This window comes from Lithobates pipiens, unplaced genomic scaffold (genome assembly GCF_037356315.1).
Source record: "Lithobates pipiens isolate NorthernLeopardFrog02 unplaced genomic scaffold, aLitPip1_a1.2 Scaffold_18, whole genome shotgun sequence".
Lineage (NCBI taxonomy): Eukaryota > Metazoa > Chordata > Amphibia > Anura > Ranidae > Lithobates > Lithobates pipiens.
Genome location: NW_027507758.1, coordinates 152,520,316 through 152,544,714, shown reverse-complemented (window position 1 = coordinate 152,544,714; position 24,399 = coordinate 152,520,316). Strand labels below are relative to the sequence as shown.

The following is a 24,399-nucleotide window of genomic DNA, read 5'->3' as shown; positions in this document are numbered from 1 at the left end:
TTTTTGGTCCGTTTGAAGGTTCTGGTTCTAATGGAACTTCCGCTTTAAGGGAAGGTGACCCCCTGACATGCCACATTTGGCATGTCATTTGCTTGAGGGAGGGCTGTGGAAACCCTCTCCCACTTCCTCCCGGGTCTCCGCAGAGCTGGAAGTCAGTTCACCTCTTTATCCCCCAACCCCTCCCTCGGCAATCATCTGGGACACGTCACAGGTCCCAGATGATTGCCCGGCCAGTCGGTGTGGCTCGCTTTAAACAAACCTGTTATACTTACCTGCTCTGTGTAATTGTTTTGCACAGAGCAGCCCTGAGTCAACACTTCTGGCTCCTCCTTGCCTTCAGAGTGCCCCAATACCAAGCTGCGAAGTATAGAGTGCCCCTATAGCAAGGTAAAAAAACTTCAGTTTAGAATCACTCACTCCCTGCCCAGGACTACATGTCCCATGAGACATTGCGCCTCACTAAGGATGAGCTCCGGTGTGTTCGCACAGCACATGTGCAGTGCCCGATTATTCGATTAGTTGTTTTGGCCCTGCATGGCTGCAATCTACTTGTTGCTGACCCCTGCTCTATTGGTTTGAGATTTGGTGAATTTGGAGGCAAAGTCAACACCTCAAACTTGTGTTCTTCAAACCATTCTTGAACCATATGCAGTAAGGCAGGGTGCATTATACTACTGAAAGAGGCCACTGCCATCAAGGAATACCATTTGCATGATGGGGTGTACTCATTCAGCAGCAATGTTTAGCTAGGTGGTATATGTCCAAGTAACCTACACATGAATGGCAGGACCAAGGTGTGTTAGCAGAACATTGCCCAAAGCATCACACTGCCTCTATCAGCTTGCCTTCTAATACCACATCCTAGTGCCATCTTTGTTGCCCAGGTAAGTGATGTGCATACACCCAGCCCTCCACAAAATGTAGAAGAGAACCTAATTCACCAGGCTAGGCCACCTTCTTCCACTGCTCTATGGTCTAGTTCTGATGCCCACATGCCCATTGTAGCATGCTTGGCTGTGGACATGGTTCAGCATGGACATCCTGCCCAGCCTACAGCTACTCGGCCCTATACACAGCAAACAGCTGTGTGTTTTGTCACCTTTCTATCAGAACCAACATTTAAGGTCTGCACAGTGTAATTTTGGCTTTCTGCCAAAAACTTTTTTTATTTTTTTATTCTGGGCTTTAAATGTCTTAAGAGAAGACTGCAGAACAGGTACAATTTATGTAGGAGGATTTTTCACCTCCTGTGTATCGCCTGAAGCCAGTCACTTCACTGGGTATATGTAAGGGTTTACAACCACTTTATCTTTGACAGCAATTTGAGCTACAGTAGAGCTGCCACGACGAGTCGAAGTAATCGGTTACATCGACATGCGTCCAGGGCATCCATGCGTCACACTGCTCCGTGTCTCCCTCTCTTCTCCCCCTCTGTGCATCTGTCCACCTCCGTGCTGGCGCCCCCTCTCTTCTTCCCCTCGGTGCATCTGTCCCCCTTTCTTCTCTGTGTAACCCCCTCCGTGCTGCCCCCCCCCCCCCTCGGTATCTCAGGATGGAGAGCGGAGGTAGAAGCCGGTAAACCCGGCTAATTTAGTTTTCAGAATGGACTGAGTCGGTGACCACTGACTGTCCATTCACATAACTGAAACATTGTAACCTCCTGTGATTACAATGTCTCAGTTAATGAATGGAGAGAAGCCGCTGTCTTCTCTCCATTCATTATCAGTGCAGCAGAGGCTGCAGAGAAAGGGACTGGGGAATCGCTGTCCCCAGTCCCTTTCCCTGTCTCAAATGGGAGATGTCAGAGGTCTGTTAAGACCCCTGATATCTCACCATAGCCCCCCCCCCCCCCCCCCAACAGGGCAAAAAATAAAAAAAACATTGCAAATAAAAAAAAGTTGTAAAAAATAATAAAAAAACACACTGACACTGTCCCCACTCCCACAAAATAAAAAGCTAAGATAAAAGAAAATATAATTTTTTTTTCTTTTATCTTAACTTTGCAAAAAAATAAGTACATAAAAAAAAAAAGTAAGATAAAAGAATGTAAGTACATACTTATATATAACATGTATATCTATGTACTAGTTATATTCTTATCTTAACCTTTTTTTAAATTTTTTTGTACTGATCATTTTTTGTAAAGTTATCCAAAGGATTAATTAGCTAATCAAAAAAAAAAAAACCCACTAGATTAATAATAAAAAAAAAAATAAGTCGATGACTAATCAATAGATTCGTTGACAGACAAACTAATCGTTAGTTGCAGTTCTAAGCTACAGGAGCTCTTCTATTGGATCACGACTACACTTGCCAGCCTTCACTCCCTTGGCCACCCTTGAATTTTAGTTTTCCCTTCCTTGGGCCACTATTGGTAGGTCCTGACACTGCAGACCCGGAACCTCCCACAAGAGCTGAAGTTCTGGTTCTGCTGCGTCGTGTCTAACCATCACTAACCTTGTCAACATTGCTGAAATCCTTACTTTTTTTTTTTCTGCTTTCAACTTCAGGGAAAAAGGTTCCATTTCTGCTTAATATATCCAATACAATTTCAGGTGTCATTGTCATGAAATGTTATTCACTTTACCTGTCACTGGTCATAATCTTGTGGTTGATTGAATACTGCTTTATTAGAACGGTGCTTGAACTGGACTTAAATATGAGCTTACACTGGGAGAAGTAGCACAAGAGGCCAGTCACTGCACTTGTCAGTCTCTGTAAAGCAGTGTTTGGTGTGGCAGTGCAAGGAGCGTGCTGGCCGAGCATCATAGCCTTCTGTGTTTTGATAGCCAGCCTTTTAATTTCTCTGTCCCTGGCTGCAACTGCACTGCAAAGTCCCATAGATGTCTATGGGCATCACTGCCCAAGAGCAGATGTCAACAGGGAGGCTGCGGGCATTGGATCCCAGTAGGTATGCATTTAGGTGGGTGGGGTGTAAATATTTTCAGATAAAGTTCACTTTTTACATAAACTGGTCTGAGCAAACAATGGACCCCAGTTCTTTAAAATGTACTGTGCCTTTTGTAAAAATACTGTTTAATGCAGTACTGCCCTACCTGCATTTGGCATGTTTCCCCCTATAACAGGTTTTTATTGCCATTCTTTCTGACCAGCCTATAACTGAAGTAATGTATCACTCATGGGTTATAGATTATACCTGTTCTTTTACAATCTGTTTTTTTGTGGTTTGTAGGCAAAAAAGATGCAAAATCTGTCGGCCCAAGTAACAAGCGAGTTCCTGCAATTTCCTGATGCAACTGTAAAAGCACTTCAGGAAGATGATATACAGTTGGATTCTGTTCTTCGGGCAAAATTTGCAACAGGTATGTTTAACATCTTTCTGGGAGTTGTACAGTGTTTTTTTTTTTTTTTTATTATTATTTTTAAGATCCAGCAAAATACCTGGTTTCAGAGTGCCGCTGTTCGCTCACATGACATCCCGACGCTCTTCTTTCCCGATCTGAGGACTACAGTGAAAAAGGCTGCGATTCCCCATTGATGGCAGCTAGGAGGAGTGCAGTGGGAGGTCAAGTAAGCGCACATCGGCGCTTTGAAATGGGGCATTTCGCTGCATACTTTTTTTATTTTTTTTTCAATTAATTTTTATTAGCAATCTCGCAAGGTTAACAGTACATAGACCTGCAAAAAGAATGTCTCGGGATAATGTACTGCTGCATACTTTTTATAACCGATCCGGCATAGTATATATTTCTGTAAGGGAGGGCTTCCAGTATTTGGAATTGGTGATTTTACAGCCATTGCGGCACACGCGCACACATGGATAAGGAGAGACTGCAGGCTGATGGAGGGAGGTAAACTGACCGCGGTATCATGAATCAGCAGCCATGATTACCATGGTCAGCACACACACACACACACACACACGCAGGATCAACCAGGTATTTTGCAACATGGAGAGGGACAAATAACACCGCAGAAGCACTATGCTGTATATCCTGCTTTAAAGTAACAGGATTTATTTATTTTTAAGGGTTACAACCACTGTAATTCAAAATAAATAAGTACTGGCTTAGGAGGGTGAAAACAGGTCACGAGTGTGCAGAGCGAACTGCACTCCTGTGATCCCTAGAAGTACAGCCAAACAAGCGTTGTCTGTACTTCTCCTTTAAACCTATATCTTAATAATAGTGCCGACTTATTGAACCATCATTACATGTTTTTACTTTTTAAAAACATTACATTTCAGTATGGCTTGGGTAGCAATTGTATATACAATATTTTTTATTTGCTATTTCTATTTCCCTCAAGAGGCGTTGCCTTTTTAGGTGCAGATTACCCAGTTTAACCACTTTCAGACCGGACCATTTTGCTGGTAAATGACCAGAGGTCTTTTTACACTTTGGCACTGCGCTGCTTTAACTGGTAATTGCGCGGTCATGCAATGTTGTACCCAAACAAAATTTGCGTCCTTTTCTTCCCACAAATAGAGCTTTCTTTTGATGGTATTTGATTGCCTCTGCGATTTTTATTTTTTGCGATATAAACGTAAAAAGACCGCAAATTTTGAAAAAAAATGATATTTTCTACTTTTTGTTATTAGAAAAATCCAATAAACTCAATTTTAGTCATACATTTAGGCCAAAATGTATTCAGCCACATGTCTTTGGTAAAAAAAAGTCAATAATTGTATATTTATTGGTTTGCGCAAAAGTTGTCACATCTACAAACTAAGGTACGTTTTCTGGAATTTACGCAGCTTTTAGTTTACGACTGCCTATCTCATTTCTTGAGGTGCTAAAATGGCAGGGCAGTACAAAACCCCCCCAAATGACCCCATTTTGGAAAGTAGACCCCCTAAGGAAATTGATAAGAGGCATGTTGAGCCCATTGAATATTTTATTTTTTTGCCTCAAGCGATTGAATAATGACAAAAAAAAATATTTTTTTTTTTTTTTACACAAAGTTGTCACTAAATGATATATTGCTCACACATGCTATGGGCATATGTGAAATGACACCTCAAAATAAATTCTGCTGCTTCTCCTGAGTACGGGGATACCACATATGTGGGACTTTTTGGGAGCCTAGCCGCGTACGGGGCCCCGAAATCCAAGCACCGCCTTCAGGCTTTCTAAGGGCGTAAATTTTTGAGTTCACTTCTCACTACCTATTACAGTTTTGAAGGCCATAAAATGCCAAGATGGCACAAAACCCCCACAAATGACCCCATTTTAGAAAGTAGACACCCCAAGCTATTTGCTGAGAGGCATGTTGAGTCCATGGAATATTTTATATTTTGCCACAAGTTGCGGGAAAATTACAAACTTTTTTTTTTTTCACAAAGTTGTCACTAAATGATATATTGCTCACGCATGCCATGGGCATATGTGAAATGACACCCCAAAATAAATTCTGCTGCTTCTCCTGAGTACGAGGATACCACATATGTGGGACTTTTTGGGAGCCTAGCCGCGTACGGGGCCCCGAAAACCAAGCACCGCCTTCAGGCTTTCTAAGGGCGTTAGTTTTGAAGGCCATAAAATGCCAAGATGGCACAAACCCCCCCCAAATGACCCCATTTTGGAAAGTAGACACCCCTAAATTTAGGGGTACACTAGTGAGACTAGGTAATAAATGGCGGGTGCCCTGAAACTATAAAAAATAACTAACCAACCAGCGTCACCTGTAACCGTTATATGGTGATCACTGGTGAAAGGGTTAACTAGGGGGCAATCAGGGGGCTTTATGCGGTAGTATATGGGGGTCCCTGGCGCTATAAAAAGCTGCGGCGAACCTAAATACCTACCTGCCTAACTAGCGTCACCTGTGACACTAATACAGCGATCAGAAAAACGATCGCTTATTAGGCTGGGTTCACACTGGAGCGATGCGGGAATGCCACGAATCCGCGGCGGGTTCCCGCATCGCATGCCTCCCGGCGGCAGTTCACACTGCCCTATGCGAACTGCTGGGAGTGTCAGTGAAATGTTAATGACACCCCCAGATCAGTTCGCATATCGCAGTGCGATCTGCAAACTTGGATCGCATGGTGTGAACACCCATGCGATCCGATTCTGCTGCGGACCAAAAAAAGGGTCCCGTGCGAGTTTGCGGCGGGTGCGACACGAATTCAGCCATACTATCTGTATAGCTGAACTCGAATCGCACAGAGATCGGATGTGATTTGCACTGCAGTGCGGTGCGAATCACATTCGTTCTCATAAACCGCTGCAATGTGAACCCAGCCTTAGTGACACTGGCGACGGGGGGTGATCACGGGGTTAAACCTTTATTGGGGGGGTTAGGGGGGTACCTTAGAACTAAAGGGGGCTAACCCTAACTGCCCTAACAGTTATTACAGTCACAAATGACACCCGCCGGGTGATCAGGGGGTTAAACCTTTATTAGGTAATAAATGGCGGGTGCCCTGAAACTATAAAAAAATAACTAACCAACCAGCGTCACCTGTAACAGTTATATGGTGATCACTGGTGAAAGGGTTAACTAGGGGGCAATCAGGGGGCTTTATGCGGTAGTATATGGGGGTCCCTGGCGCTATAAAAAGCTGCGGCGAACCTAAATACCTACCTGCCTAACTAGCGTCACCTGTGACATTAATACGGCGATCAGAAAAATGATCGCTTATTAGGCTGGGTTCACACTGGAGCGATGCGGGAACGCCACGAATCCGCGGCGGCTTCCCGCATCGCATGCCTCCCGGCGGCAGTTCACACTGCCCTATGCGAACTGCTGGGAGTGTCAGTGAAATGTTAATGACACCCCCAGATCAGTTCGCATATCGCAGTGCGATCTGCAAACTCGGATCGCATGGTGTGAACACCCATGCGATCCGATTCTGCTGCGGGCCAAAAAAAGGGTCCCGTGCGAATTTGCGGCGGGTGCGGCGAATGGCTGAACTCGAATCGCACAGAGATCGGATGTGATTTGCACTGCAGTGCGAATCACATTCGTTCTCATAAACCGCTGCAATGTGAACCCAGCCTTAGTGACACTGGCGACGGGGGGTGATCACGGGGTTAAACCTTTATTGGGGGGGTTAGGGGGGTACATTAGAACTAAAGGGGGCTAACTCTAACTGCCCTAACAGTTATTACAGTCACAAATGACACCAATGCAAAAAAAAAAAAAAAATGACATTGGTGTCACTGTGACTGGGGGGCAGGGGTAATTGGGGGGGTGATCGGGGGGGTGTGAGTGTGCCTGGCATGTTCTACTGTGTAGTGACGTGTTGGTGCAACTCACCGATCCTCTCTCCTCGGTGTCGGAACGAAAAATACTGACACGGAGGAGAGATTACATCACTTCCTCTCCTGTGTTTACATTACAGGAGAGGAAGTGATGTCACGAACGATTCCTATTCGTCGGGAGCGATCGCGAGGGGGTGGCCATGAACGAATGGCCGCCCCTCGTCCGGGATCGCTCCCGCACGAATACCGACCGCCGCAGGCACTGGGCGGGGGCCCGATCGGGCCCCCGACCCGCGGGAAGGCAGGGACGTACATGTACGCCCATATGCCTGCCCGTGCCATGCTGTCGACGTACATCGTCGTGCGGCGGTCGGGAAGTGGTTAAGAGCTGCAGGAATGTTTACCTAGTGACACACATCTTTTGTTTACATTTTTGGTAATTTCTTTCTCATGTTTTTTAAAGGTAAATCTGGACTAGCTTGGCTGGCTTGTGGACCTCAGCTGGAAGTTATAAATGCTTTAACAGGTGAAAGGCTTTCTGCCTATCATTTTAGCGGAGTCACTGAACGACCGCCTACAGTTGTGACCGTCAAAGAGTTTTCATGGCAAAAGAGGACTGGATTACTTGTGGGACTAATTGAAGCAGAAAGCAGTGTTCTCTGCCTATATGATGTTAGCATTTCAAGAGTAGTTAAAGCTGTTGTACTTCCCGGTTTGGTATGTACTTAATGAGTTTTTTTTTTTTTTTTGTACATTAAATGTGTTCATTTATTGCATGGATGATCTTAGTTTTTTTTTTTTTAAAGTTATGTTCTATAGCCCTGCTGAGGTTGTTAGTGGAAGTAAAGTCCACGAGTACTCTGCTTCATTCCAGCAATGCAGCATTCGCAAGCTCCCTCACTGGCACTGACTTCTTCTGGGCCTTTGGCTGTTTTATTTACTCAGTGGGGGAGTGTAAATTACGTAACTCGCGAGCATGCTCACTGGAGTTCATTTATTCTCAGCACCAAAGTGTGCTGAGAATGTAAATGGAGCTGCATGTTCTAAAGAAGTTTTCCAACAATCTGATACATTTCTTTTATTGCAAAAGTGACATAAGCATGTGTGCTCTGCAATAAAGAGCATACCCACTTACCATTTTTCAATTTTAAAGCGGTTGTATTGTCCGCTTGGTCATTTTTACCTACAGGTAAGCCTATAATTAGGCTTACCTGTAATGAATATCTTCTAAACCTGCACGGTTTAGGAGGTATTCCCCTTGCATGCAGCCACTGTTGACAGAGGGCTCCCATGCGCAGGAGTGACCTCATCGCAGCTCCGTTCCGTTCCCTCAGCAGTGACCGGGTTGGCCCTGGAGGAGCCTCGTTCTAAGGTAAGTATTTTCATAATGAGCTAGACCAGCAACCTGGCTCCCAATGACATTCAGGGGAAAAATGTGCCCACTGAGCAGAGCATCTCTCAGGTGAGTATGCAAATAAGACAACCCTAGTTTAACAGGTGAGAGGGGAAGGTAAAAAAACAGGTTGGTTATCTTTTATTTCCACACTCCCTTAAATCCTCTTTAGTACTCACCTGTCCATGCTTCTGCTACATTCATGGAAAGGCTGAGCAGCCGCTGCTGAAATCGCTCCTTGTTCACACAATGTAGATCTGGTGGGAGTGAGGACAGAGAGTAAAGACTTGGGATAGGTGGAAAATGGGGGGAAAATAAACCAAGGGCACTTAATCCAAAACCTTTTTATTTTAGGTAGAACGGGTTAGAATGTTTAGTTTCTATCTGTGTTTAAATGTAAAGGAGGTTTCACCTCAGTACATTTTCGGAATGGAAATAATGGGAAATTTGAAGAAACAAAAATGTTTGTAGTGGACTGAAGAGGGTTAGCACTTTTGACAGTGTTTTGCGGTTTTTGTATTAGGAATCAGCTTTAATTGGCTAAAATGTCAGAAGTGTCTGTTGTATAGCACATACTTTGGTACTTTGTTTTACATAGGTCTTTTATATCTAAGATCTAGCAATATACTTTGCAAAGGGGTCTTATGACTTACATTCCGCTTCCCCTTTTTTGTTTTCTGTTTCGATGCAAACTTAGGTAACTGCTGTTGAACCTATAATCAATCATGGTGGAGCTAGCGCAAGCACTCAACATTTACATCAAAGTTTGAGGTGGTTCTTTGGCGTTGCTGCGGTTGTTACGGATGTTGGCCACGTTCTTCTTATTGATTTATGCTTGGATGATGTATCGGGCAATCAAGATGAACTGGAAGCTTCAGGTACTCCTTTTTTTTATTTTTTTTTTTTTTATTTTTTCCACTCACCTAAATGTTATAGTTACATCCCATACTTTGTATTGCAATATTGTATAATGCTAAGATTTAAAGGGTTTGTAAAACTTCAGCCTTTTTTAATTTTACAAACATGTTCTTGCCTCCTCTTCTCGGGTCTCCCCCTGGCACTTCTGGCCCCTCCCTGAGTGCCTCCATAGCAAGCTGCTTGCGCTTGGGGCAATTGTGCATGCTCTCTCCCTAGCCGCCTCTGTGTCTGAGACACATGGAGCGCAGCTCGGCCCTGCTCCATCCTCAATGGCTGTGATGGGACAGTTGTTTCTCATCCAGTGAGGAGGTGGAAAGCTACTCTGCTCTAGTGCAGATCGCTGACTTAGGTGAGTATTGGGGAGGGGGAAGCTTGCATGATGAAGAGTGTGTTGTGTGTGTGTCCCCCCCCCCCCCCCCCCCTCTCTCTCCCCTTCGCGTATAGAATGCATGAAGGTGAACAAAAACCTTCAGCACCACTTTAATTCCATATGTACAGTGCCTTGCGAAAGTATTCGGCCCCCTTGAACTTTTCAACCTTTTGCCACATTTCAGGCTTCAAACATAAAGATATAAAATTTTATTTTTTGTGAAGAATCACCAACAAGTGGGACACAATTGTGAAGTGGAACGAAATCTATTGGATTTTTGAAACTTTTTTTAACTAATAAAAAAAGGAAAAGTGGGGCGTGCAAAATTATTCGGCCCCCTTGCGTTAATACTTTGTAGAGCCACCTTTTGCTGCGATTACAGCTGCGAGTCGCTTGGGGTATGTCTCTATCAGTTTTGCACACTGAAATTCTTGCCCATTCTTCCTTGCAAAACAGCTCGAGCTCAGTGAGGTTGGCTGGAGAGCGTTTGTGAACAGCAGTTTTCAGCTCTTTCCACAGATTCTCGATTAGATTCAGGTCTGGACTTTGACTTGGCCATTCTAACACCTAGATACGTTTATTTGTGAACCATTCCTTTTTTAGATTTTGTTGTATGTTTGGGATCATTGTCTTGTTGGAAGATGAATGTCCGTCCCAGTTTCAGGTCTTTTGCAGACTCCAACAGGTTTTCATCCAAAATGGTCCTGTGTTTGGCTGCATCCATCTTCCCCTCAATTTTAACCATCTTCCCTGTCCCTGCTGAAGAAAAACAGGCCCAAACCATGATGCTGCCACTACCATGTTTGACAGTGGGGATGGTGTGTTGAGGGTGATGAGCTGTGTTGCTTTTACGCCAAACATATCGTTTTGCATTGTGGGCAAAAAGTTTGATTTTGGTTTCATCTGACCAGAGCACCTTCTTCCACATGTTTGGTGTGTCTCCCAGGTGGCTTGTGGCAAACTTTAGACGAGACTTTTTATGAATATCTTTGAGAAATGGCTTTCTTCTTGCCACTCTGATTGTTGTCCTATGGACAGACTCTCCCACCTCAGCTGTAGTTCTCTGCAGTTCATCCAGAGTGATCATGGGCCTCTTTGCTGCATCTCTGATCAGTCTTCTCCTTGTCTGAGCTGAAAGTTTAGAGGGACGGCCAGGTCTTGGTAGATTTGCAATGGTCTGATACTCCTTCCATTTCAAAATGATCGCTTGCACAGTGCTCCTTGGGATGTTTAAAGCTTGGGAAATCTTTTTGTATCCAAATCCGGCTTTAAACTTCTCCAACAGTATTACGGACCTGCCTGGTGTGTTCCTTGGTCTTCATGATGCTCTCTGCGCTTTCAACAGAACCCTGAGACTATCACAGAGCAGGTGCATTTATACAGAGACTTGATTACACACAGGTGGATTCTATTTATCACCATCAGTCATTTAGGACAACATTGGATCATTCAGAGATCCTCGCTGAACTTCTGGAGTGAGTTTGCTGCACTGAAAGTAAAGGGGCCAAATAATTTTGCACGCACCACTTTTCAGTTTTTTATTTGCTAAAAAAGTTTAAATTATCCAATAGATTTCATTCCACTTCACAATTGTGTCCCACTTGTTGGTGATTCTTCACAAAAAATTTAAATTTATATCTTTATGTTTGAAGCCTGAAATGTGGCAAAAGGTTGAAAAGTTCAAGGGGGGCAGAATACTTTTGCAAGGCACTGTAATTGTGGACATTGAAAATTGTACTGTTAAAATATAATTTAATTTATACACTGTGCACATTGCATCCATAACTTGTAGATTAAACTGTAAGTTGTACACATGCACTAGCTCCTGTCTAAAAAAAATTGTTCACATTGGATATTAAAGGACCCTTTGTGGGGTGGGGGTGGTTTGGGGGGGGATACCAACGAGTTAAAAAAAAAGTACATCAATACAATTTTTGCATTGACACCTGCAGAGCATTTCACCCATGATCGGTGCCTAGGATCCTGCATTGTTTAACTCTAGGTCTCTATATAGACCTTGTTACAGGGCTGGAGGAAGTAAACAATAGACTTCAAGTATGGTAATGTCACTGCACTTGTGCTGGAGTGATCTGCAAGTCCCTCTGCTACTGTGGCAGTTGTGGCCATCCTGCCAACTTACTAATGACTTTTATTTTTTAAATAATGCTGGCTATACTACAGCCAGGAAATAAGGTGTTTTTTTATTTGTCTGAGATTCTAATGTATACTGTGAGAAGCTCACAATGTGCAGTGATATCAGGCCAATGGTATGGTCACACCAGCAGCTGCATTGCAACACAGTGGCTGGTGTGCGGTTTGGCCCGGCCCAGATCATAATGTGCTGATCTCGGCATGTGGGTTTTTTTTTTTTTGTGCAGATAGGTAGACCAGGTATTTCGCTTTGTCATGCAGTGGGACTGGTGGAATAGCTGCCCAACTCAGTTCCACCACATGTGTTGTGAATATATTCCTTTGGTTCAGAAGAGGAGCCTGCGCAACTGAAGGTAAGTATGGAGTTCAGCTTTAAACATGCATTGTTTATAAACTTAATAGTCAACCACTTGAATGAAACGGCAGGCAGCTCCAGTATCTGCATATATTTTCAGCTTGCATTTCCTGTACCAATTTATTGATCAGAGAAGCCATGCATATCACTTTGGGCCAAAAGTGTGGCATGGGAGAAGCAAGATAATTGGTCGATCTTCCTAGCATTACTAAATTTACTTTCAATACAGGTACACATACAGGAGTCATCCCTATTTTGACAGCAAATGCTATTTTGTTCTTTAAGTCAAGAAATTAAAAATTTTAGGAATGATTTTGAAAATGTCTTTGTATAGTTGAAGGGTTTTTTTCAGCTTGTAACCTAAAACCTAATTTTGTTTCGTAGACTTGGAAGTAATGAGTGGGATACCAGCTGAAATCCCAAAACTGAGAGAAGTAGCATCAAGAGAACGCCGCCATCTATGTCTTCAATTGCTAGCCCCATCTGGAACTTCAGTAACTGCCCTCAGCTTTATAAGTAGAACTAACCAGCTGGCTGTTGGATTTTCTGATGGATATCTTTCCTTATGGAACATGAAAACTTTACGAAGAGAGTGAGTAATTTTCCAATTAAATTTGGCAGGACTGTATTCAGGATTAGTATGAGTAAAATTACTTTTGGGTTTTGGCTTGACTCTATTAAATGAGCATTGACTGTAAAATAGACAGAAGTTTTCTTATATACATGAATGAGCTTCCAGTGCGGTTTGACTGCTTACTTCACATGGTCATATTTCTTTGTGATTAGTTGTACAGTGCTCTGACAGCAATTCCATAGATAGACTTTTAGTCCATATTGTAGCCTCTACAGCACATTAAAAGAGCAGTATGGCCTAAGCTGCTTTGGCCATACTTCTCTTGAGGGTCACACGAGTGCACTTGAACTCTCCTGTGACCCAGAATCTGCCGATGGTGAACTGACATTGCAGAGCCGCTGCAGACTGAGGGATCCCGACAATGTCTGGATCCACCCAAATGGCTGATTGGCAGCTGGCTCAGCATCTCGGCATGCCACTGAGCAGCCGCTCCCACACTCTCCCCAGCCCAGCCACCCAGTGAGCATTGGCGGGGCAGAGCAGAAATTGGTGTCAGTCACCGCTCTGCTCAGAGTGGACCAGAGAACTAAGTGACTGGACTTGGTGCTGGCGAGGGAGAGCTGCAGCTTTCAGCTGATGCTGCTGCCATATAGGTAAGCATGTGTGTTTTGTGTTTTATTGTAATGCTTATTTGTCATACTTTACACTTCTTGTTTGATAGATACCATGTTCAAATTGAAGGTGGAAAAGTTCCTGTGTCTGCGGTTACTTTTCAAGAGCCTGAGAATGACCCCAGGAATTGCTGCTATCTTTGGGCTGTTCAGGCCACTGAGAGGTATTTTGAGTGGTTTGTTGATGGCGGGTGCCCCTGTGTAAAGGGAAGGGAGACCAGAGACGTACTTTTTGCTGACCTCCCCTTCCTGTTAGCGACTTGGAAGCAGCATGTAAAACATAATTTCCGGGCTTCTGTGTCCCTTCCCCCCAGGCAGTATGGACAGAGAAGAAACAAATGCAGTTTGATTTAGTTTTTTTGGAAAACCGGTGAGACATCTTTTAAGACCCCCCCCCCCCCCCTCTCCATGTGTCATTAGGGAGAACCTGTCGACAAAAATGTATTACATGGGGAACTTTTTGTTCCCTTTGTGGATTGGGTGGGGGGGGGGGAGGGGTGTAAAACAATTCTTAATTGGCACCCCCATGCAGTAAAATTAGTGTGGGTGCAGGAAAATGGCATGGTCAGAATAGCTGCTTGCCGCCCCCCCCACCTTTTGAAAAGGATAAACTGTAGAAAACGCGTATGGCATCTTATTAAAATTATTGGGCTGACTGCCCCCCCCCCAAAACAAAAGAAACGCTGTCTGCAGAAATGCTATAGTGTGAATCTATAGCAAGTGTACCTTTCAGAAAGCAATAATGCTGCAAAACTGGTTGGCTGTGGGCAATAACCACCAGGAGATCATACTGGCAAACAACGACTCATCAGATCAGTTGGTGTCACAGTTTAGCAAGCTCCTCAGTCTGCTTTTCAGGTGACATTTTTTTTAACTTTATATCAACGTTGCATAGATATGAATTTTATCCTCTTCCCACACCTTGTACTATACATAGAATACTACTACTACTCCTGAAAGTTAGCTTGGATACCTCTGGATTCTCGCCAATTAATGTACTTCATCGACGTATACTTGACCTGAGCCAAAAGGTGCTTGCAAGTACTTAGACCCTTTTCACACCACACCGCCCATAGCGTGGGCGGTAAAACGCCGCTATTTTTAGCGGCGTTTTACCGCCGGATTTGCGGCGCATTTCGGTCACTAGTCACGCTAGCGGCCGAGAAAGGGTTAAAACTGCGGGCAATACACCGCAATAGCAGCTTTTTGCCAGCAGTATTACTGCGCTGCCCCATTGATTTCAATGGGGAGCAGTGGTGGAGGAGCGGTAAACACACCGTTCCTTCACCTCTCCAAAGAAGCTGCTGGAGGGACTTTTCCCTGATGTCCTGCCAGCGCACCGCTGTAGTGTTAAAGCCCTCGGGCTTTCACACTACAAACAATAGTGCAGCTTTTTGCCCTCTAATTTCACTAACGCCATAGTCTGTGCTGCTCACACTCAAATGACACAGCTTAATTTTCACTTGTGTATAGTATGGACCACAATATTTTTGCGTTTGGCAAAAAATACATTTAAAAAAAATAAATAGAAATAAATTATATAGATTTCATCTACATTTGGCTGCTCCTAATTTGCAATGACATCTATAAAATATACTAAGTATCTTCTTTTTTTTTTTTTTTTTTTTTTTTTTTTTTTTCTTTGTTTTAGTGGAAAAGATGTAAGCCTACACTTACTGCAGCTGGCATTTGGTGACAGAAAATGCTTGGCTTCCGGACAAATTATTTATGAGGTACAGTAATGTTTATAAAAATGCACTTGCCCTTAAATTGCACTAAAGTACAGTAATTACTGCTTTTGTTATGTCCCATAGGCTACTGGCCTCTTCCGGGTTTAGGGTGCACGCTTGCTCACACCTGTGCCAACACCTGCTGTGATTGGACCCAGTGGGATTTTGTTAACAGGTTCTGGCCAATGATGCATGGCCGGGACCTGCTGATCTGTGTCCAATTAAAGCCCCGAACCCTGTGTTTGCAATCAGAGGGGAACAATCCCTGCAAAGCAAGAAGAAGAAACAAAAGATCACCCTAGATGTTAACCCCTTCCCAGCCAGTGTCATTAGTACAGTAACCGTGTATAGTATTGGTGTTGCTGGTGATGTCAGCGTCCATTAGTTTGTTTACCTACTGCACTCACAGCCCCGCTATGTTGCTGATCACCGTCGCTACTATTTAGAAAAGAGGGGGGGGAATGGCCTGGTAATGAAAGGGGTAAAACCTTCCAGAGCTGAGATGGTTAAGTGTCCTTCTCCAGCCTTTTTCTGTCATCTGATTTGGTAATAGGTACTCGTAGGCCTTCAGAGCCTAACCTGTTTTAGCTATAGGGCACAGGCCCAGAGGTCTGCTAATTCCAGTGACAGGCCTTATGCATGAAGGTGAGCCTAAGTGGGGAGGGGCTGCATGTACATCCAAACAGATTCTTGGATAGTTTGCTTACCTGGCATTTGCGTGTTTAACCAGGCACTTTTGCCCCTTCTAGGACAATTTTCAGCTTTCAGTGCTGTCGCACTTGCGCAGTCACTTAACACTGTACCCAAACACAATTTTTATCATTTTCTTCCCACACCTATTGCTTTCTTTTGGTGGCATTTGATTACCTCTGAGGTTTTTATTTTTTGAAAAAAGTTTTCTTTGTCATAAAATTTTGTTTTCTCCTTCACTGACACGTACAGATGAGGGAGCACTGATTTGTAGAATTAATGGGCAGTGAACTGATATTTTTTTGAGGGGGCACTGACTGGCAGCTGTTGGGCACATCTGATGGGGTGGCTTTGCAGACCACCCTCCGCCGGGGAGGGCCGCCGTTTGGCTCTCCCTGTCAGCGCGAACCGAGGAATGACGTTTACCTGCACTTCTTGGTTCATGCGATGATCAGCTGTGATTAGTCACAGCTGATCACGTGGTAAGAAGCCTCTGTTAGAGGTGCGACATGTCAGGCTGATGTTGCGACCGCCACGTTGTCCTGCTGGACGTCATATGATGCCCAGTCAGGATAACAGAACCACTTCCCGGCCGTCAATCTGCTATAGGAGGGGTGGGAAGTGGTTAAGACACCCCTTTTTAGCCTGTTGATTAACCCATTCGGTTTCGGCATTTTCTTCAGCAGTTCCTTTTGTAGCGTGAACTTGTCTCCCATCCAGAATTATACTGTTCACAAGAAAGGTACATGGTTTGCATGCTATTGAACCCTTGGTGGTGGTTGGTAGCCCTCAACATCCCCCCCCCCCCCCCCCCCGTAGAGGATCTCCTTGATTTACAGGGGCAGTTGGGACCAGTTCCCTTTTATTAGCAATGGCTGAGGCTACCAAGCAGTGGACCCTTCAGGGTTTGCATTTCACCCTTGAGCAGCTTGTGGGGTGTTGAGGGAACAAACTTCTAATGTCTCAGCTACTCTTGTTGATTTTTGCTCTAAGCTTCCAGCTTAAATGGTCGGTATCACACTTTGAAGACCGAGACACCAGAGCGCAGGAGAAGTTGTCTTTTTCAGCCAAATGCTAACCATGAGTGAAAGATGTTTGTGTTATTCATATTCTCTGATGGCCAAGAAATCAAATTCTGCCAATGTGCGTGTGCACACACACATACAAGGAGCTGGTATAGCAATGCATACTTCACTGATTGCCATAATGTTTACATACAAGACTACTGAGTTTACTAAAACTTTACAGTGCCTTGCAAAAGTATTAACCCCCTCTTCGGCTTTTTATCTATTTTGTTACATTACAGCCTTTTAGTTCAATGTGTTTTTTTTTTTTTTATCTGAATTGTATGTGATTCAGAACACAAGTCTAAGTTGCTGAAGTAAAATTAGAAAATATATACAGAGAACTATTTAATTGACATGTGCGTATGTATTCACCCCTTTGCTATGAAGCACATAAAAAGCTCTAATGTAGTTGCCTTCAGAAGTCACATAATTGGTGAAATGTCCACCTGTGTGCAATCTAAGTGTCACATGATCTGTTATTATATATATATATATATATATATATATATATATATATATATATATATATATATATATATATATATATATATATATATATATATATATATATATCACACCTTTTTTTGAAAGGCCCCAGAGGCTGCAACCACCTAAGCAAGGGGCACCACTAATCAAACATTGCCATAAAGACCAAGGAACTCTCCAAACAAGTAAGGGACAATTTTGTTGAAGTACAAGTCAGGGTTGGGTTATAAAAAAAATAAAAATAAAAAAAATATCCAAGTCTGATCCCTAGGAGCACCATCAAATCTTTCATAACCAAATGGAAAGAACCTGGCACAAGGGCAAACCTGCCAAGAGGCGGGTGAACACCAAAACTCAGGGACTGGACAAGGAGGGCATTAATCGGAGAAGCAGCACAGAGACCTAAGGTTAACCCTGGAGGTGCTGCAGAGACTGGAGTATCTTCACATAGGACAATAATAAGCCGTATGCTCCATAGAGTTGGGCTTTATGGTAGACTGGCCTGAAAAAAAAGCCATTACTTTAAGCAAAAAAAACAAAAGGAGACGTTTTTGAGTTTGTGTAAAGGCATATGGGAGACTCCCCAAAATGTTTGGAAGGTGCTCTGGTCTGGTCTGATGAGACAAAAATGTAACTTTTTGGCCATCAAAGAAAACGCTACTTCTGGCGCAAACCCAATAAATCACCCAAAGAACAACATCGCTGATGGTTTTTCAACAGTCTGGTCTGGGAAACTGGTCAAGGTTGAGGGAAAGGTGGATGGTTGTAAATACAGGGATATTTTTGAGCAAAATCTGTACCATTCTGTGTTTTGAGGCTAGAATGGAAGTTCACTTGCCAGCAGGACAATGACCCCAAACACACTTCTAAAGCAACACTTTGTGGTTTAAGGGGAAACATGTAAATGTGTTGGAATGGCCTCGTCAAAGCCCAGGCTTCAATCCAATAGAAAATCTGTGGCCAGACTTAGGTTGCTGTTCACAAGCACAAACCATCCAACGTGTAGGAGCTGAAGCAGTTTTTACAGGGAGGAATAGGCAAAAACCCCAGTGGTAAGATGTGGCAAGCTCATAGAGACTTATCCAAAGCGACTTGGAGCTGTGATGGCTGCAAAAGGTGGCTCTACAAAGTATTTGCTTTAGGGGGTGAATATGAACACTGACCTTTTTCTGTTATTTTGTCCTATATGCTTCACAATAAAAAAACATAAATCTTCAAAGTTGTGGGCATGTTCTGTAAATTAAATGATACAGATCCTTAAACAATCCATGTTAATTCCAGGTTGTGAGGCAACAAATACGAAAAATGCCAGGGGGGGGGGGGGGGGGGCGCATTTGAATACTTTTGCAAGGCACTATGTCTATTGGCCATCCTAAAAGTAATTCCCATGTTCACTACCTGAAGGTAGCTGCAGCGTCACTTCATAGTTTGCTACCTGGTGAAATTCTACTATTTAGAGGCAAGTCTTCTCTACTCCCTAGTAATTTTATTTCAGATTCTTCATGTGCTTTCTTCACTTGGTTGTCTGAACATACACAAGTCTGACTTATTCCAAACGCACATAAGACCACCTGGGGACTTGTCTATACTTCATCCTAAACTTCCTTTGGGAAATCTGGTGAGAGGTTTCCTGTTTTTTCGGGCACAGAGCAACAATGTTCCTTTTTAGGACTCGTATTGTGCATTCCAGCAGTTAAATGGATCTGACTGCATTGGAGGTCTTTCTAGATTCCTATCATATTTTTCTGAGATGGGGATAATCAGTCCTTGGTAAACAGGATGCTTATTCCAGATTTAGATCTTAGAATCCACAAAACATGCATTGAAGTTATGGACCAGGGAAAATAATTTCAGTCATTTTTTTTTTCTAATTGAAATCAAAGATATAGATTTTACTAACTTTTTTTGTCTGTAAAATACATTATTGAACAAATGTTTTTTTATATACAGTATTCATTTTTAGTATTTACTAGTTTTAAAGGGGTTGTAAAGGTTCGTGTTTTTGGAATTAAAAACCTGTCATACTGCCTGATCCTCCTCTTCTGGGCCGCCGATGCTCCTGGCCCCTCTATCGGCTGCCCCCACAGAGAGCCGCTTTCCGTGGTGACACCTATGCAGGTGCACGCTCATGCAGCAAAGGTTTTTCACCTTAATGCATTAAGGTTAAAAGCCATAAGACTTTACAACAACCCCTTTAAGAACTCAAGGATGCACGTTTGTTTTCCTCCTGAGCCTCCTTTGCTTTATTCATAGCAAATGCAAGCAGAATCTTTGTTGCTTACCTCTATTATAAGAAATCAATGTTCAAATGTAAATGGATGACATCCCAGCCTCTTGTCCTGCAGCTGTACTTGGCTGCTTGAAGGAGGGATCAGTGGTGTGTCCAACGTCTCTTCTTAAAGTGGTTGTATAGTCTATTTTTACCTACAGGTAAGCCTTATTATAGGCTTTCCTGTAGGTAAAAGTAAAAAAAATTATCATTCCCCTCACAGTGCGCCTCTGACTGCAGCGGCGCATGCACACAGGGGATTCTCGGCTGAAATTCCGGCAGACGCCAGACCCTGCCACAAATAAATCTCCCGCGCGCATGCGCTGGAGTGACTATATCGCAGCTTCGGCCACTCACAGCGCCGGAGCCGCAATACCCAGAAGAAACGCAGAGGGAACAGGTCGGCTCCCTCGACGTGGATCGGGCCAGATGTCAGGGCCTCGTTCTATGGTAAGCATTTCATAATGAGCTAGTATGCGGTGCATACTAGCTCATTATGCCTTTTCCTTTGCAGGTCAGGAAGAAAAAAAAAACTTCAGCGGGTATACAACCACTTTAAGGACAGTCTGCATGCCTCAGACCTTCATGGGTATGTCAATCCAATGATGCTGGTGGTTGCAGGGTCAGACTGACACTTGGGGTTCCCTCACTACACTGAATGAACTGCACAGTGGGTGGGTCAAACCAGGACATCGGTCCTCCTGCTACACACTGCATGAGCTAGGGTTGTTAAGGTCCATTGTGGCCACCATTATGAAACACACACCTTTAATATGCAGGAGTAAAAATGTTATTACTCAGTGGGTGGAGGACATCATTGATTTATGTCTAAGGTAAGGAATCACCCATTAATGTAAATATTTCTGCCTGGCGCTCAGCTTTAAGACATTGAGAATGCATATTTGTGGGAGCTAAATTGCTATTAGTATTTTTACACTTGGTTGTTTGTTTCTACAGCACTTGGAATATTGTGAAGAAAGATACAGCTTGGATCTTTCGGCTGGCTCTTTGTCTTTGAGAAGTCAAAACAGTACAAAGCTACTGGGCTGTCAAACCATAGAAAAATTCCGTGCTCACAGCGAAAGAGAAGTTGGACTTCATGAAGGTATGGCCATTTTCACTTTTGGAAGATTTTAAGCTGTCTATCATTTTGGTAATCTTAGACTTATTTAAAAATATTGAATATATATTTTGGCTTTCAGTTACATCACCTGATACCAGTGTCACAGTCTTCAGCTGGCAAGTAGCTACTTATGGGCATGGTAAACCATCCATCTATATGGCAGTGTTTGATATTAATCGTTGGTATCAAGCGCAGATGCCGGATTCTCTAAGGCGAGTGTAATGAGGAATTCAGTTTGTCTCTTGGATGCTTACATTTATTTCATTATACAGTTTTATTTATTTATTTTTTCTTCCAGGGCTGGTCAATTTCTCAGGAACTGCTCCTACTTTGCATTCTGGTCCCTCGAAGCTGTGTTGAATGTGACTCAGGACAGCATATTTGATATGCTTGTGCATGAGCGTAGTTTTAGCAGAGGAGCTCCAACATCATATCCTCCTCCAGAGCAGTTTTACTACCCCAGCACTTACAATTTTGGTAATTATTACGTTTAGAGTAACAAAATTAGACTTTTTACAGCATTGCTGCATTTCATAAAATGTTCCGGTCAATGGAACATTTATCATGTTAAAGACAATCCTTGCTTACTGCTGTTGCATTTATCTATCTAAGTTTACAATAGTACAGATCACTGAAGCAGGCACTGGCTAAGTCCAGCCAAGTACAGGCATAGTTTTGCTTTCTGTGGTGTTTTGTGATCCAGTAAAAAAAATCATATGGGTTGGCTTTGTTCATAGAGCATAATCGCTGTCAGTTGTGTTTTTTGCAGTTTCCTTCATTGGAGTTATAAAATGGGCCATTCTAAGCCTTTAGATCAGCATTTGGCCTTATGTCAAAAATGATTTTCCTGTTTATTAGCTTAGACCTTTTTAAACGGTGTAATAGCAAAAAGTCTTTTCTGGCAAGATAGTAGAAAATGTGAAAACTGAATGATTTTGTACAGGGATGAGCTGTAGTTGCCCTGCAATTTAAATATCAGTGCATATTTTCCAAAGCATGAAACAGAATCCTATGTTCAAATTAACTTTTTATAAAGCATCTATTGAGAAGCTTGATGAAACTGAGATGTAAAGGAACAATTTTAGGTGAATAAAATCTGGGCTGGTGAGAACTATAGATTTAGCAGGAGTTTCTGTAGTGGAGATGGTCTCAAATGCTTTTGAGATGGGTGGGAACAAGTAAATGGCTCCATCTATAAACTGCAATGGAAGTTCCAAGTGTGTATACTTTGAGAGCTGGGCAGCATAATGCTCAAATTGGAATTAAAGTAATTCCACTGGTTTTTTTTTTATTATAGAAGTACTAATTCTACCCTGACTTGAAACCACATAAAGGTTTTATTGGTCCCTATGATTTTTGGTTTGAAATGGGGGGGGGGGGGGGCTCAGATTATACAGACTTCAGGTATATCTGCACACACTGAACGCGTAGGTTTTTTTTTTTTTTCATATTTTGGCTGTTTAAAATTAATTTTGGGGTGAATTTCAATAATGTGTTAAATGTATGCAGATCATTAGCATTCCCTCCCCAAACCCAAGGGTCAAGTTGGTCCAAACGAACTGCTTACAATTGCATCAGCTGGGTGTGCTATATAAACTGTATGTAGCCTCAGTTACAGAATTTCTTCCCTCGATGCCAAAACACAATGCCGTGTATATACTGTATGTAGCCAGGGCTACATACCACTTATACAGTGCCCCAGCGTGTACATTGCTTAGAATGGAAAGCTGCCTGTTTTGGGCTAGCTTTGCCCAAACTAACAAGTTTGAAGGGACAGTAAGCCTGAAAATTGGCTTTAATGTTTAATATGTAGAAAAAGGAAAAATGTCATTTAGTTTATCTAAATTGTCAAATCTGGCTGCTAGAAGTGCGTCCTTTTTTTTGTTTGATTGTGAATAGTTCTCAGCTGGTTGAGCAGGGACCAGAGATTCAAGTAATGTATGAGTGGGCCGATTGTACCCAAGTCAATCGATCAAACAACTTTGGTACAACCAACCTGTCTCATTTATCATGCGATAATCATTGCCAATGGCTAAAGCCTCTAGCAATAATCACTCTCTTCTCCTGGCAATGACGTTTGCTGGAAAGAAAATTGGATAATTTTTGGCCAGCATTGGCTTACAGTAATTTGCCATGTTGGTCATGCTAGCTGCATAAAATTTAGTTTAGTTGTGAAAAAAAGCCATGTCTGATGTTGTTTGCAGTATATGTATATTATTATTATTTTTTTTTTTTTTAAGATGCCACTTGTTTGCTCAGCTCTGGAATAATTCATGTTACTTGCACTGGGTTTCAGAAAGAGGTAAGGTAATTTTTGTCTGCTTTAACGTGCTATATTTGGTCTGCACTAAAACTTTAATTGTAGTAGAACATTATAATATCTATACATCGTGAAGGAGATTCAGCAGTTTTGCTATACCAAAAGGCAAAATGAGGTACATTTACTGTAATATTACAAAGGCCCCCCAAAAAAATTAAGTCAGCAGCTACAAATACTGTAGCTGCTGATTTTTAATATTCGGCATTCAGTGTCCCCACAGGCGGGCTCCCACTGCGCAAAGCTCTCTGCGCTTTTGTCTGCCGGGGAAGGAGGGAGGGCTGCTTCTCCCCCAAAAAGGTGCCAAATGTGGCAGCAGTGGAGAGGAGGCAGTCAAATGAAGCTTCCCTATTTTGGGACAAGCTCCACGATAAGTTCCCCTTAGTTGTACAAGGGCAGAATTGCGCCAAGTTAAAATATGGCCCTGGCCATGTTTTTAGTGGAAAACGGAAGTCTTATTGTAAACTTGCATTAGGTCTTATGTTTTGGCTACCTGGGATTGCAGTGGCTGCAGCTGCACAAAACTGTTTGAAAATCAACAGTAGATTTGCACGTAATCTGATTTTTAAAGTGGAAGTAAACTTTTTGAACTTGTATTTACGGGTATGTTTTTACAGTTGTATGTACAATCCCCCCTAAATGTGCACCCTTTAGAAGATATTTACATCAGCATGCAGTGACGGTCTGCATTCAGCACGCAGTATGCTGTGGAATGCAGAGTGTCATTCCATGGCTTCTGCACACGTGTGTGGGAGTGACACCATTGTGGCCACTGTCATTCAAACAACCGGAGCTCGGGAACCCAGAAGGAACACCTGGTGTTGACATCGGTGGTGGCATGCTGCTGAGGGGCTTCCTTTTGAAAGATAAATGTCAAAGTGCTAGTATGCTTTGCATACTAGCACCCAACCCCCCCAAGAAAAAAAAATTTGTTAATGCAGAACTTGTCATAATTATTTTTTTTCTTCATTTTTCCATCTATTAAATCCTCTGCCTTAGTTTTAACTTTGGACAGTAATGCCAGTAAATACCATTTACAGCCCACTTCCTGTTTGGGGGGGAAAAAGCCTAGCCTTATGACATGCACAGCTCTCGCTCGCTCTCTCGCAAGTTTGA

General features: G+C 42.9%; 1 protein-coding gene across 1 annotated transcript in view; it reads left to right on the top strand.

The window, feature by feature from the left end:
* Positions 1-24,399, top strand: part of AHCTF1 (AT-hook containing transcription factor 1) — a 158,594-nt gene that overhangs the window by 4,480 nt on the left and 129,715 nt on the right. Inside the window, exons 2-11 of the mRNA XM_077486284.1 lie at positions 3,194-3,323; positions 7,633-7,886; positions 9,260-9,440; positions 12,741-12,948; positions 13,652-13,765; positions 15,253-15,334; positions 20,801-20,948; positions 21,046-21,178; positions 21,265-21,443; positions 23,207-23,268. Coding sequence (XP_077342410.1) covers positions 3,203-3,323; positions 7,633-7,886; positions 9,260-9,440; positions 12,741-12,948; positions 13,652-13,765; positions 15,253-15,334; positions 20,801-20,948; positions 21,046-21,178; positions 21,265-21,443; positions 23,207-23,268 — 1,482 coding nt within the window. The 5' untranslated portion in view covers positions 3,194-3,202. The remainder of the gene's footprint in view (positions 1-3,193; positions 3,324-7,632; positions 7,887-9,259; positions 9,441-12,740; positions 12,949-13,651; positions 13,766-15,252; positions 15,335-20,800; positions 20,949-21,045; positions 21,179-21,264; positions 21,444-23,206; positions 23,269-24,399) is intronic.